Raw genomic sequence first — 14,890 nt, forward strand, 5'->3', positions numbered from 1 at the left:
CATGGTGAAACCCTGTCTCTACTAAAAATACAAAAATTAGCTGGGCATGATGTTGGGTGCCTGTAATCCCAGCTACTCGAGAGGCTGACACAGGAGAATTGCTTGAACCCTGGAGGCAGAAATTGCAGTGAGCTGAGATCGCACCACTGCACTCCAGCCTGGATGACAAGAGTGAGACTCTGTCTCAAAATAAATAAATAAAATTAAGTGAAAAACACAGGATATCAAATTATGTAAACAGTAAAGTCACAGTTTTATGAAAGCAGAAACAAAAAGCCATAAACAGATTTTTTTAAAAAGAAAGGAAAAAGAATAAATGGAAATGTTAACACTGGTTGTCTTTGGGCAGTAATTGATTTTTTTTTCCTTTTCTATGATTTTGATGTGTTTCATAATGGATGCACATTATAATTTGGGCAATGAATATACTGTTTATTTTTTGAAATGCAGCCATCAAGAGTTTTTAATGCCTCCTAGATCACATGCTGTCTCCTTACTTTGACATAGAAAAAAATTCCTTCATGATCTGGCCATGAACCCCCTTGTCTCATCTCTGGCCAGTCCTCTCTTTGCTTCTGGTGAGCAGTGACTACCTGGTGTTCCCAGTACAGCCCTGGACTACTCTTCCTCTTCCCCATCCACATTGATGCTGTTTCCATCACCTTTATGCCCTTCCACTGGGATGCCCGGTGGCTAGGTTCCTACCCAGCTGTAGACACTTCTCCAGGAAGTGGTCCTAGTCCTCACTGCCCAGACATAATTCCTTTTTCTATTTTGAATCTCTTTTCCCATTTGACTTCTTCTCTCTGGTTTTACAGGCATTTGCATTCTCATTTTATCTCTTCTATCAGAAGAGAAGATTCTTTAGCCTGCCATGCCAACAGTACAAGCATGGACTTTTTTCTTTCTTTATATAAGTTTATGAGTGTTTCTTTTTAGAGTAATATATACAATAGAAATGCTGGAGAGTATTCATTGGTATAAAGAAAAAAAGCTAAAATATACTTATCCCACCAGCTAGAGATATTCCATCATTGTTAACATTTTCAGATGTATACATGTGAAAAATTGGGGTCATAAGGTATACACAATTTCATATTATCTTTTTCCCCCACTTGACATTGTATTTTGGAAATTTTCTCACAATGCTGAATGTTATTTAAATGAGACATTTTAAAGGCTTTAAGACATTACAGGGTGTTGAGCACCATGTTTTTATTTTATTTCATCTTGAGGCCAAGTCTTGCTCTGTCACCTGGGCTGGAGTTCAGTGGCACAATCGTGGCTCATGCAGCCTTGACTTCCTAGGCTCAGGTGATCTTCCCACCTCAGCCTCCTAAGTAGCTGGGACTACAGGTGCATGCCACCATGCCCAGCTAATTTTTTATTTCTTTGTAGAGATGGGATCACAGTGTGTTGTCCAGGCTGGTCTCAAATTCCTGGCCTTAAGTGATCCTCCTTCCTTGGTCTCCCAAAGTAATGATATTACAGGCATGAGCCACTGCACCTGGTGAGAGCACTATAATTTATTTAACTGCTCTCCAGTTTTTCAACATTTAGCTGTTGCTCATTATTAAATTTTATAAGTATCCTTGGACATAAAGCCCTGTTCAAACTACTGAGTTTTCTGAAGCATAGATTCCTGGGAGGGGACTGACTGACTGGGTCAAAGGTTATGAATATTTGGAAAGCTCTTCATACATATTGCCAAATTCCTTTCCAGAAAGGTTATGCCAATTTGGATTCCCACTGATAATGTAGGAGGGCACCTATTCCATTGCATTCTTGCCAACAATATTACTATGACAAAAGAGCTTTGCTATTTTAATAGGCAAAATACTGCTTTTATTGATATTTCTTTGCTTACTATTGAAGGTTCACATCTTTCATTTCACGCATTTGTAAGTCATTTGTATTTTTACTTTGGAAAGCTAATTATTCATCCACATTACCCATTTTTTTGTTGTTAGCTTCCCCCCCACCCCAAGAAGGAGTCTTGCTCTGTCACCAAGGCTGGAGTGCAATGCCACGGTCTTGGCTCACTGCAGCCTCTGCCTCCTGGGTTCAAGCAATTATCCTGCCTCAGCCTCCAGAGTAGCTGGGATTACAGGTGCGTGCCACCACTCCCGGCTAATTTTTTGTATCTTTAGTAGAGATAGGGTTTCACCCTGTTGGCCAGGCTGATCTTGAACTCCTGACCTCATGATCCACCTGCCTCTGCTTCCCAAAGTGCTGGGATTACAGGCATGAGCCACTGCATCTGGCCTTTTTGTTGTTGTTGTTGTTAAATCCTACCCATTTATTGTTAATTGGCAAAATAATTTGTATATTAAGGATATTTCCTCTGGCATGTTCTTTGCTAACTTAATGTTTATGAAATTAACTTGAGGATAGAGGATAGAGATTGTGGAGCCTGCAGAGTTTATGTCCTTGCAGCACCTTCCATGCCTTGACTGACTTCCCCACCAAATCTGTAGTCCTAGAGGGCAGGGTAACCAGTGGCACGGTTTCCCAGTGCTGGGCACTCCGTCAGTGTTTGTCTTGTTCATGTAAGCACTATTACATGAAAGCTGTTATTTCTCTCTGGCTGTGCAAAGAACAGGTCTTCCTAGGAATAAGTAATTTAAAATAACAAAGTGTACGATGTGGACACTTCTCTCTAAAGGCACAACTGTGCAAGTTATAGAAGACATTCTTTCCTTTGTAATTGTTGCTGTTTGCTTTACAAATTTAAGGGCATTAAAACCACAATGAGATACCATTCTCACTCCTGCTAGGATGACATGAAAAAGACAACAAAATAAGTATTGGTGGGGCATGTGGAGACATTGGAACCCCCGTGCAGTGTTGGTGGGGACGTAAGGTGGTACAGCTGATTGGAAAGCAGTTGGGCAGTTCCTCAAAATGTTAACATAGAGTTACCATGTGACCCAGCAATTCTGCTTCTAGATATATCCCCAAGAAAACAGAATATCTCCATGTAAAAACTTGCACATGAATGTTCATCACAGCAACATTATTCATGATAGCCAAAAGGTGGACACAGCTCAGATGTCTATACTTGGTGGTGGATAAACAATATGTGGTAGATCTGTGCTGTGGAATATTATTTATCTGTAAAAGGAAGAAAATACTGATCCAGGTAGAACATTCTGAATCTGAAAATTTTAAATCCAAAATGTTGTGAGCTCCAACACGACACCACAGTGGAAAATTCAACACATAAGTACTTAACACAAACTTTGTTTCATGCACAAAATTACTTTAAATATTGTATAAAATTACCTTTAGGCTACATGTAGGAGGTGTTTATGAAACATAAATGAATTTTATGTTTAGATTTGTGTCCCATCTCCAAGATATCTCATTATGTATGTAAGTATTCCAAAATCTGGAAAAAATTCAAAATCTGAAATACTTCTGGTCCCTAGCACTTCAGATAAAGGATTCTCAGCCTGTGTGTGCTATCATGTGGATGAACCTTGAAAATATCATGAAAAGCAAGAAAAGCCAGACACAGGAGACCACCTATTGTTCACTTCAATTTATGTGAAGTGTCAGAATAGGCACATCCATAGGGATGGGAAATAGGTTCATGGTTGCCAGGAGCTCGGTGAGGGTGGGGTGGCAAATAGGCAGTGACTGCTGGGCATGGGGCTTCTTTTGGGGTTGTTGAAAATGTTCCAGGGTTGGTAGTGATGGTTGCACAGCCTTGTGAATACACTAAACACTACTGAATTATGCACTTTAAAAGAGTGCATTTTGTGGCATTTGAATTATAGCTCCATAAAAAATAATTAAGGGAAGCTATATTAGAGTAAGACTGCCTTGTGAGATAGGTGGGCCTTTCTCACCCACAGCCATGAGTTCCCTAGAGAGAGTGCCCCCGGAGGACATTCATCGAATCTGGCAGTGGCTGGGAGTAGGTCCCTAATCAGCAGTACTTTGTGTGACCAGGATCTATGAAGAAGGCCTGGGGCGTCTGGGACAAGGGTGAGAGAAAGTTGAGTGTCTCTTTATTAAATAGAATAAAACAAAACTAGATCTAAATTACGTTGGGATAAGTAACAGCTTAGTACAGTAGAGTAAGATGAGCTGTGAGCTTAGAGAGAGAGAGCTGTGATCCGAGTTCTACAGCTGCCTTGTATTGAATCCCAGGCAGGACCCTGCCTCCAGCCTGTTTCCTCATTGGCAGAAGGGGGATGATGCTGCCTAACTTGCTTATATTATAGGGATTTGATGAGGGTGAAAAGAAAAATTACATGTGAAAGTGTTTTGCAGACTGGATATTGCTGGACCCAATTATTCACAGACACTTGTCTTTCTTCACATTTTAGTCTATTTTGTTTTTCCTTAAAAAGCAGATGCCAATTGTTGATTTGTTAATATTTCATGCTCTAGTTTTAGTGACATTAAAGTTGTGTTAAATAAACATTACACTTTAGAATCATATTATAGATTAGGTAGGCATGAGATAGGGGATGTGGTCTATGATAAGACTTAGAGGGCATTAATGCCGGCACAGGAGTTTGGGTTTTAGCTTACTGATAATGAAAAGTCCTGGCGGGTTTTTGGGTAGGAAGATGTCATGATGTTAAGGGTATAATTTGAAGATCTCTGGCATAAAGAATGGTATTCACACAGGCTGGAGGCCCCTTAGGAGGCATCCTAAACTCTTGAGGGGGGGTGTTCCAGAACAAGGGAGATTGATGATCCCAGGTCAGCTAGATCCTAGCCGGAAAGGAGAGGAGAAGGGGGATGTCATCTGGGCAGGGCCCTAGTGAGCAGAGAGATGGGTTTAACCCTGTTTGTCCAGAGCCAGTGGTGTAGAAACGGTTACCTCCTTGAAAGAGCACCTCATCACAAAAGCCCCCAAGCAGAGATAACGCAATTTTGATTACCAAAAACACATACGGCAATCTTTATTCTTCCTGAAAGGAAAAATTTTAGAGGTGCCACTCATTATGATTAGAAAAACAGTGAAAAATATGTAATAGTTAAAAAAAATACCCATTAAGCAACTAATTGAGCATGGTATAGTGTACAAGGAACCGTGCCGATATGCCTTCTAAGAGTATAGAATTTAAGATTATTCTTCCTTGAGTTATTTTATTTTATATCTTAATGGGGTTCCACTGAGGTCACCTGAGTTTCCCACCGCCACTGTGTAAGACAAATGAAATCTAGTGTAGGAGGAAGGAACTCTTGCCAGGCTGTCAGCGTCTTTTATTTGGGACTCATTTCGTTGTTAGTTTTATGTATTTGTAAACTGACAAAGGACTGGAACAGGAAGGAGCTGTGCCTGTCTTTAGGGCTGGGGCCAGGGGACACCTTGCAGGACTGGGCCTCCCCTCCTTTTTACTGCCCAGAGTAGGGGGAGCTGGTCCTCTGCCCCCAGAGTCCCTGAGGTGGACCAGCCTCTTGTGGCCCTTGAGTGGATTTGGAAAATCGGATCTCACCTCTTTGACTTGCACTTCATCGGGGTGATTGCAGAAACTCTGATGCACAGGGAAAATGCTGTAGTCTGTCTACTCTGTCCTCACAAGTGGAGGAATATCTGGAAGAGGGAGTAGGGAAGAGTGAGCAGGAGCCTGGGGAGAGGGTTGTCATGACTAGGGGAGGTGTGGTTTGAAAAGGACCCCTGGTAGTGTTGCCCAGTAAACTATGGATAACTCAGTTAAATTTGAATTTCAGAAAAACAATGAGTAATTTTTCTGTTAGTATAAGTAGGTCCCAAATATTGCCTGGGACCTACTTATACCAAAAGATGTTTTTGTTGCTGGTTTGTAATTCAAATTTAACTGAACATTCTGCTACCTCCTTCATCACCAAATCTTGCTCCCCAGGAAGTTCTGATTCCCACCACAGCCACCACCATTCACCTGTGAACCATACTGCAAGGGGCAAGCTGAGTTACTGGGAACAGGAGCCACATAAAAGAGCTAAAAGGGCAAACTGAGCAGGGGTCTTCCCCAACCTTAGTCCCTGAGTGATTTCCTTCTACTCCAAACCCATGCATTCCTCATTTCCCTTTGCCTTGCGCCTTTCCCAGGATTATTGAGTAGTAAGCCTATTGCAGTGGGCCCACAGAGCCCCCTGAAAACTCAAGAGAGATGAGGCAGAATGACCACAGTGTCTGAGGCCAGTGGCCGGGGTTTCTTTAAGTCTTCTGCCGAAGAGACAGTGCATAAACCAAGCACTGTAACTTCCCACTCTCGGCTCAGATGAAACCTGCAGCCTGAGGGCAGCCAGAGATTGGGTTTCAGAAGTGCTGGGGTTTTGGAAGTATTACATATTCATAGGCATCTCCCCTTGGTTTTGACTCTGAGAATAGAATTCCAAACTTTCCCCCTCTAGTAGGGTCTCTCCTGGTGCGGCCCTGGGACCCTCGTGGGCCTTGTCCACGTGGACCCATACATCTGCAGGGCTTGTTTAAAACTGTTTGTTGTTGTTGTTTTGGAGTCAGGGTCTTGCTCTGTTGCCCAGGGTGGAGCGCAGTGGTATGGTCATAGCTCACCGCAGCCTCTACCTCCCGGGCTCAAGTGATCTTCCTGCCTCAGCCTCCCAAGTAGCTGGGACTACTTGGTGAATTTTTTTAATGTTTTATTTTTATTTTTGTAGAGATGGGGTATCACTGTGTTGTCTGGGCTGGTCTGGAACTCCTGGACTCAAGTGATCTTCCCACCTCAGCCTCCCAAAGTGCTGGGATTACATGTGTGAGCCCCCGCATCCTGCCAGCTATTTTAAAGCAGATGCTGAGGCTACTCCAGGGCTTCGGTCTGCTGTATTATTGGGTCTCCTTTTCACTCCACTTGGTGTGATGTGGGTATATGCCACACGCTCCTTCATAGCAGGACACACACACACACACACACACACACACATGCATGCACACACACACACACATTCTCATGTTCCATGTGTTAAATATGTCCTGTGAGGCCAGCCTAAGCCAATAAACCCTTAATTAGGCCCTGCGTACCTGCTGTTGTGAAGCCTCAGCAGTGACGGATACCTGTTATTGTTTACTAATTAAGTCCTTTACACAAGGACAGGGTTTATACTTACTTGTACTGTCTTTATGGGGGTATAAGAAGGTGCTCATTATTTGATCACTGTTTGAGAGGAGAAGAGAGCCGGGCAGGATTTGGACATACCTTTCTTGTCCCCAATGTGTGAGATCATTTTTAAAGTTCAGACTCCCTCCCAGGAGTATGTAAGCAGAATTCCATCAGGTTTTACCAATGTCTCCTTACTGTTCATAATCTGAGCATCTGCACAGGGACCCTAGCACCCTTTAAGACCTGGTGCCCAGATTCCTGCTTTTTTGGCAGATGGGGTATGTGTGTGTGTGTGTGTGTGTGTGTGTGTGTGGCAGGGGGAGAAAGAGAGAGAGGGAGAGAGTTCGCTATTAATCTCTTTTTCACTTTCAGGTTCAACTTGCTGAAATCCCCCTTTCCAGTAGCCCTGCTCCTGACCCCATCCTCAGACCCCAGCACCCTCTTTCTGCCTGCCTGGTTTTGTGTTTAGTGAAAGAGAGATATACACCTAGGCACACTAAGCTTAGCAAAGCCATTTGGACCGCTATTGGGTTACCACACATCTTTTTACCTGGATTTGCACTGTCTGTTGCCATTGGCCTTCTGGCTATAGGAGGAGTCAGATTACAGCAGGAGAGACCAGGAGGATTAGTACAGAGATGCTGCAGCAGCCACTTGATAATTACTTTGGAGGTCATGTCTCAAAATAGACTCTGGCCTCTCTTTGTAGCCTCAGAAAGAAGGAAGTCTACTCTTTGGCCATCTGCTTACATTTTCTCTCTTAGTCTCCTAGATATGACTTCTGCCCTCACTTTTTTAAAAAAAATTAAGGTGTAGTTTACATACAGTAAAATTCAGTTTTTAGCACATTGTTCTGCAGGTGTAACAGACGCATATAGATGTGTAATTGCTAATGCAGTCAAGATGCAGGACAGTCTCATCACCCCAAAAGATTTCCCTGTGCTGCCCCTTTGCTGTCAGCCCCACCCACTGCTCCCTGGCAACCACTGATCTATGTGCAGTGCCCACAGTTTTGCGTTTTCCACAATGCCATCTAAATGGTATCTGCAGGCTTTTGAGTCTGGCTTCTTTCCTTTTAGCATAATGTATTTGAGATGTATCTGTGTTGTGTGTATCAGTGGTTTGTTCCTTTTTATAGCTGAGTAGTAGTCCAGAGCATTTATGCAGAGATTTTTGTGTGAACATAGCTTTTCATTTCATTTGAAAAATATACGTGAGTGAGGTTGCCGGGTCATAGGGCAAGTGCATATTTAACTTGATGAGAAATTGCTGAACTGTTTTCCAAAATGGCTGTACCATTTCTCATTTCTACCAGGAAAGTATGAGTTCATTTGTGTGCATTCTCACCAGTACTTGTTACTGCATTCTTTCTTCTTTTCTTTCCATTTTTAATCTAATTTAACTTCGGCCATTCTAATAGTGTGTAGTAGTATCTCATTGTTTTAAAAATTTGTATGATAGGTTTTGCAGTTAGGCCTCGGAACCATTTTGAGTTAATCTTGTATATTTTGTGAGGTTTGCTTTTATCATATGAATATTTAATTGTTCTAGCACCATTTTTTTTTTTTTTACTCACTGCCATACAAATGAGGATCTGGCACCATTTTTAAGAAGACTCCTTTCATGTAATTGCCTTTTACATTTCTCAAAACTAAAGGTGTGAAACAAGGATTTGCAAATATTATCTCCCATTCTGTGGGTTGTGTTTTCACTTTCTTGATGGTGCCCTTTGAAGCACAAAAGTTTAAAAGTTTGATGAAGTTCAATTTATCTATTTTTTTCTTTTGTTATTTGTATGTGTGGTGTGATATATAAGAAATCATTGCCTAATCCAAGGTTATAAGATTTATCCCTATGTTTTCTTCTAAGGGTTTTATGTTTGTAGTTCTCACATTTGGGTCTCTGATCCACTTTGAGTGGATTTTTGTGTATAATATGAGGTAAGAGTTCCAGCCTCATTCTTTTGCATGTAGATACCCAGTTTTCCCAGATTACTTGTTGAAAAGACTGCTCTTTTCCCATTGAATTGTCTTGGTACCCTTCTCAAAAATTAATTATAAATATAAAGGCTTATTTCTGGACTCTTCAATTCTATTCCATATATCTATATTTCTACCCTTATGCTAGTACCACATTTGGGGTCTTAATTACTGTAGCTTTATAGTAAGTCTCTTGAAGTTGAGTAGTATGAGTCTGCTAACTTGGTTGGCAATCTTTTTCAAAACTATTTTGGCTATTTTTATTGCTTCTATTGTGATTGCGTTGCATCTATCAGTTTGGGGAAAATTGACATCAGAACATGGCATTTTTCTGCACATGGTTTATCTCTCCATTTATTAAAGTCTTAAAATTTATTTCATCAGTGTTTCATAGCTTTCAGTGAACAGGTCTTAGATTAAGACTAATTTTAGATTTTCTGTTAGTTTCGTTAGTTTCTATGTAAGTATTTTCATGGTTTCTGGTGCTATTTAAAGGGTTCACCCAGCCTTCTGTATTTACAGGGCATTGGTTCGGGGACCCCCTGGGGATATCAAAATCCTCAGATGCTTATATAAGTCCCTTATATAAAATGTCATAGTACAGTTGACCCTCTATATTTATGGGTTCTGCATCCACAGATTGCACCAATCATGGATGGAAAATATGTATAGTTTCCAAATCGAAGGGTTTGATCCAAGGTTAGTTGAATTTACAGATGCAAAACTTGTAGACACAGAGAGCCAACTATACCTTTAAAATTTTACTTCTAATTGGTATTTACTCATATGTAAAAGTATGGTTGCTTTTTGTATATTGATCTTGTATCCTATGACTTTTCTAAACTTGCATATTCTGGTAGTTTTTAAGTTTTTTGAGGTTCTTCTACATAAACAATCATATCATCTACAAATAGAGACAGTTTTATTTCTTCCTTTCTGATCTGTGTGTCTTTTGTTTCTCTTGTCTGATTGCACAGTCTAGGACCTCCAGTGTGGTGTTGAACAGGAGGGACAAGAGGGAAAAACCTGGCTTTGTTTCTGGTCTTAGGGGAAAGCATTCAGTCTTTCACCATTAAGTATGACATAATTTAGCTGCAGCTTTCTGTATATGCCATTGATCAGCTTAAGGGACTTCCCTTCTATTTTTAAGTTGGTAAGAGTTTAAAAATTATTCATGTATGTTGCATTTTGCCAAATGATGTTTTAGAAACTATTGAAATGATCCTATGTTTTTAAAAAATGTTCAGTTTAATATGGAAAATTACATTGATTGCTTTTTTAAGTTGAGCCAGCCTTCATTCCTGAGATAAAGCCCACTTGGTTGTGTTGTATAATATTTTCATGAGGCACTAGCCTGTCTGAGGCTAGCTCCTCATCTTCTCCTTCCCAGTTTCTGTCTCACTCCTGTTTTTATCACCCTGCACCTTCCTTTCTTTTCACACAAATCTCCCCTAACTAGATCACCCTTCAGTGTTCCCTGTGGGACTACCCCTCAGCCTCCATTTCCTCATTTCTTCTTCCTTATCCTCCCCCAGTGGTTTACAGTGACTTCCCAGAGGCCTGTTTTCAGGGTCTCCCTTCATAATCACTACCTTGGTTACTACTGCAAGCCGTGGTCTATTTCTCCCTGGACTTTCTTCTCCCTGGTCTTAGGGGCTCTTGCTTCTGAGTCAGCTCTGCCCTGGCGGGCTCCCAGGCACATGCAGGTCTTTGTTCCCTCGTGCTTTGGGCTTCTGTGGCAGTGTCTGGACCTGTCTCCCATTCCTGCACTCTTGCCTCTGATGAATCTTCCAGAAGCTGCGGGCTTGTCCAGCTGCTCTTTGGTTTAGTGGTCCTTTTGAGGGACACAAGCATTCCGTCTGTAATACTCTTGAAGTAGATTGTAAGTTTCTGAAGACCAGGGGTCTTCTTTCCTTGTGATATATTGACTTTTCCCATGTCGTGCGTTTAAATGACAGCGATGGGGTTGTCTAGGGTAGATGGGTTGGGGTGAAAGGATGTGAGAGTTATCAGTCAGCAACAGTAGCCAGCTAAGGAGGGGAGCTGGAACTCTGAACCTGCTCCTTCTTGGAAGGCACATCCAGGAGGCACCTGGGGCTCTCAGGGCATTCTTCAGCCAGGAGGGAGTAAGACTTCGGAATGGGAAAGAAAGTCTTTTCTGGACTGGAGCACACAATACCATAGGATGTGTCCAGGGAAAGATGGTACCACATCCAGCAAGGAGCCCCATGGCCTTGGGCCCAGGCTGGCTGAGGACTCTGGATGAAGGCCAGGACCACCTGAAAGCTGTGATGGGCAAAACCTTTAGGTAGAAAACAGACCTGAGTCGGGAGCCAAGAGACCCCTAGATAAGAGCATAGGAATCATCTGCCAGGGCCACTGCCAGGCAGCTGACGTCCCATAGCAAAGCTCTTTGGGATCCGAATGGCCACGTGCCTTCCTCACCCCAGGATGTGGGACCAACACAGGCCTCCTGAGGTCTGAGGGAGCCACGCCAGAAGGTGCAGGGCTGACCCCAGCTCCCCTTCTGGAGCTGGAACTAAGAAGGAAGTTTTTGGAGGGAGTAACTGAGGTGCAGCTCAAAACCCCCACAGCCTAGGAGAGCCTCATTGTGTGGCTCTGTCCCACGTGGCCCTGAGTCAAGGGCAACAGTACTCATGTACTCAGATATCCCCGGAGCTCTATGTGCCAAGAGAAATTTTGCCTACACATCACTCGCTGGGATCTGAGTGTGCCGTGTAACCTTGCTTTGCATGTCGCGTTGTATTGTGTTACGTTTTCCCTTAGCTTTTCAGTACGTATTCCCTTCAAAAGAATTCCAGCACAGTCTAGGACCTCCAGTGTGGTGTTGAACAGGAGGGACAAGAGGGAAAAATCTGCTGACCTGGAGGGTCGGTGGTACTTTTCCACATACACATTTCAGTTGTTGAGGAGCGGGAGAGATGGCAGGCACTGGCCGGCCGGTGCGCTGGCTGTCAGGGAGCTGAAAACAGAAAGACCAGAGGCCCAGGGAGGAAGGAGTGGAGACCCACTGTGACCACAGACCCCGACTAGCCAGCCTTGTCCTTCTTTCATTCCGTAGAGTGTTTAGCACAGCACTGAGGACCTGAGGGGGCTCGAGAGGCCTTGATTTGTTGGAGCTAATCTCTGGGGGAGGGTGGCCCTTTGTCCTGTGCTGGATTTTATCACACTTTCAAAAGGGAAGTCCCATCACCCCTGTGGCACCTTCCTTTTGGTGGCCCTCCTGCCCCCAGCATACACACAGCTCTGTCACAGTACATGTAACCTTTTAATTTCTGGTACTATAGGCATGTTTAGTATGATTATTAGATGATTCAGTGTCCTTAGAGGGCATACCCCATGACAGGCCAGCCAAGCTTCTGGCTTTGAGGATATCAGCCTGATCAGTTATGCCCAGCTCTTCCCACTGGTCAGCCACGTGTGGGGTGCCCTCAGCATTTGTTTGCTGAGATGGGGGCTGAGGGCTCCATGCTTTGGGTCCAGGAGGGTCAGGATCTGAGCTCGGTCTGCTCTTCTCTCCTTCTGCAGCTTGTCTCCAATGTGCTCATTTTCTCCTGCACCAACATCGTGGGTGTCTGCACCCACTACCCGGCTGAGGTCTCCCAGAGGCAGGCTTTCCAGGAGACCCGAGAGTGTATCCAGGCGCGGCTCCACTCACAGAGGGAGAACCAGCAGCAGGTGAGTGAGGCTCCCTGCCCTTGTGCAGTGGGAAGGAATAGAGACCTGAGATGTGCCTCAAATGGGCCCCTGGGGGTGTTCATTACAGCTGCCAGCCCCACTCCCTGGGAGGGGCCCAGCCCATGGGGAATGTTTCCCCTGGAGAGAGTCCAGCATTCCAGACCCTGTGGGAAGGGAGCTCTACCCTGCCTGTGCCCAAGGCCAGATGCCCATAGCCCTGTGGTGTCCCTGTGTTTTGCAAACAAGCCCCAGCAGCAAGAGGGTCCCTCCCTCCTTCCCAAAGGACTCCCACCTGCTCCCTGCACCTCTCCGCACTCCCTCCCTGCACTGTACCCCCTTGTGTTGGGGTAAGGAGAGCAGCCAGCATTCCCAACTGGGATTAAGGTGCTCTGCAGGGGAGGGATGAGGGAGAAGAAGAGGAGACAGGAGCTGTCATCCCCTGAAGCATCCCACACCTGGCTATTCCTCTCTCTGAGTTCTGGGGTTTGGTGATTCAGAGAAGGAAGACAGTCCCACGTCTCCCTAGACCTGCCTGGTCCAGGGAAGGCAGGCCATTCCCAGGGTCACAGATTCCTGATGAAAAGAGGGGCCTACCCTGTGTGCACCACTTCTGGGTGGTGGGGTGGGAGCAGAGCTGAGGGCCACATCATGGGTCCGGCCCTTCCCGCTTTGGGGGTGGAGTCCTGTTTGGGTTCCAGGTCTCAACCCCCACTGTCTCCTCTCCTGTGTGTGAATCAGGTAGGAGTCTGGTGACTCTGCGACATGGCTTCCACATGAGAGGCCTGGGGGTGGCTGTGTGGCCCTAGGGGAGAGAGTGGGCGGGTCCTGCAGGTCTCCCACTGGCCTCTATGAGATAAGATTACTCCAAACCTGAGGGTTTTCTCCCCTCTTAGATTATTGTCTCCCCAGACCCTCAGCAAGCATCAGTGGAGCCTGCCTGAGTCCCGAATGCTGTGTCAGCCCCCATGGCTGATACGAACATGGAAGTTGTTCCTTTGAGTGTGGGGGACACGGAGAAATGGCCAAGATGTCAGTGGTCACTCGCACCTCCAGGCCAGCATAGCACATACTGTGGCCACCCTGAGAGCATAGTATTTTACTACTGCGGGGATGCATCCTTGATGCCATCTGGTTGCATCCTAAGTGGGTCACTGTGGCCTGGCTGGTGATGTGCAGACAGTCAAACTAGGGGGCAAAGCTCTGTAGTACCTCTCCAGGCCCCCTAGTCCCCATCTGTCTCCACTCCCCATCCAGCACGGCCTTGGTGGCTGCCATGTCTTGTCAAGTCCCCACTTATGACCAGTCCCTGGCCTGGCTCTCCCCATTCACTCTTTGGCCCTGTCTGTGCTCTGGGTCCAGCATCTTGAAGGAAACCCTTGCTTGGCGGTGTCCCTGGGGTTCTCCCACTGGCCTTTATTGACAGATGTACCTCACCTCTGGTACACTGCACCATGCTCACCCCTAGGCCTCAGCATTCCTGGAAAGCCTGTCATCTCATCCCCATTCCAGGCCTTAGTGTCTCTCACCTGAGATCAGGATACCTCCTCCTCCTTCCATTTTTGGGGCTGCCCCTCTCACTTCTCCAGGAAAATTACCATTTTACAGCTTGCCACAATTTCCTTGCTCTGGCCTGGGCCAGTCTGGACATTCCACCAAATCCACTGGGATTTAGGGGAAAGCATATTTTTGCCATTCCATATTTGGAGCCAATATGCTAAGGAGGGGAAGCTTTCTGTGAACAGGTGCTTCTCAGCCAGCCACAGCTGGCAAGCCATGCAGAAAGAGCTGATGGGGTTCCCTGGGGAAGCTTCTAGGTGCCCTATGATGAGTGGGCTCAGAATTGTTCCTCAGCAGCCCCCTGCCCATCCCTCCTGGCCCTCAGCCCCAGAGGTGATTGTAAATGTAAGAAGCTTCTCATGAAGCCAAACAAATTGTAGCACAGTCTCTCCCAGTCATCCCACACTGCCCTTTAATTCCTATTCCTGTCACCAGTAACTATTTACTGAGAGTTGGCCTTTGGTGGTCATGTTTCCTGCTGCTTGGGGAGACCAGACTTACCCACAGAGAACACCACCCTTCACTGATGTATCAGCTTCTCACTCATAAGGCTCTGGGCCATGGCACTGGACAAAACGCAGCTCCAGTCCCCAG

General features: G+C 45.0%; 1 protein-coding gene across 4 annotated transcripts in view; it reads left to right on the plus strand.

Annotated features, from left to right (window-relative positions):
• The window catches only part of ADCY5 (adenylate cyclase 5), a 160,561-nt gene that overhangs the window by 81,376 nt on the left and 64,295 nt on the right, over positions 1 to 14,890 (plus strand). For all 4 annotated transcript variants that reach the window (XM_003941664.4, XM_074404232.1, XM_074404233.1 and 1 more), the window contains exon 2: positions 12,590 to 12,739. In XM_003941664.4, the coding sequence (XP_003941713.3) occupies positions 12,590 to 12,739 (150 nt within the window). The remainder of the gene's footprint in view (positions 1 to 12,589; positions 12,740 to 14,890) is intronic.

This window comes from Saimiri boliviensis, chromosome 8 (genome assembly GCF_048565385.1).
Source record: "Saimiri boliviensis isolate mSaiBol1 chromosome 8, mSaiBol1.pri, whole genome shotgun sequence".
Lineage (NCBI taxonomy): Eukaryota > Metazoa > Chordata > Mammalia > Primates > Cebidae > Saimiri > Saimiri boliviensis.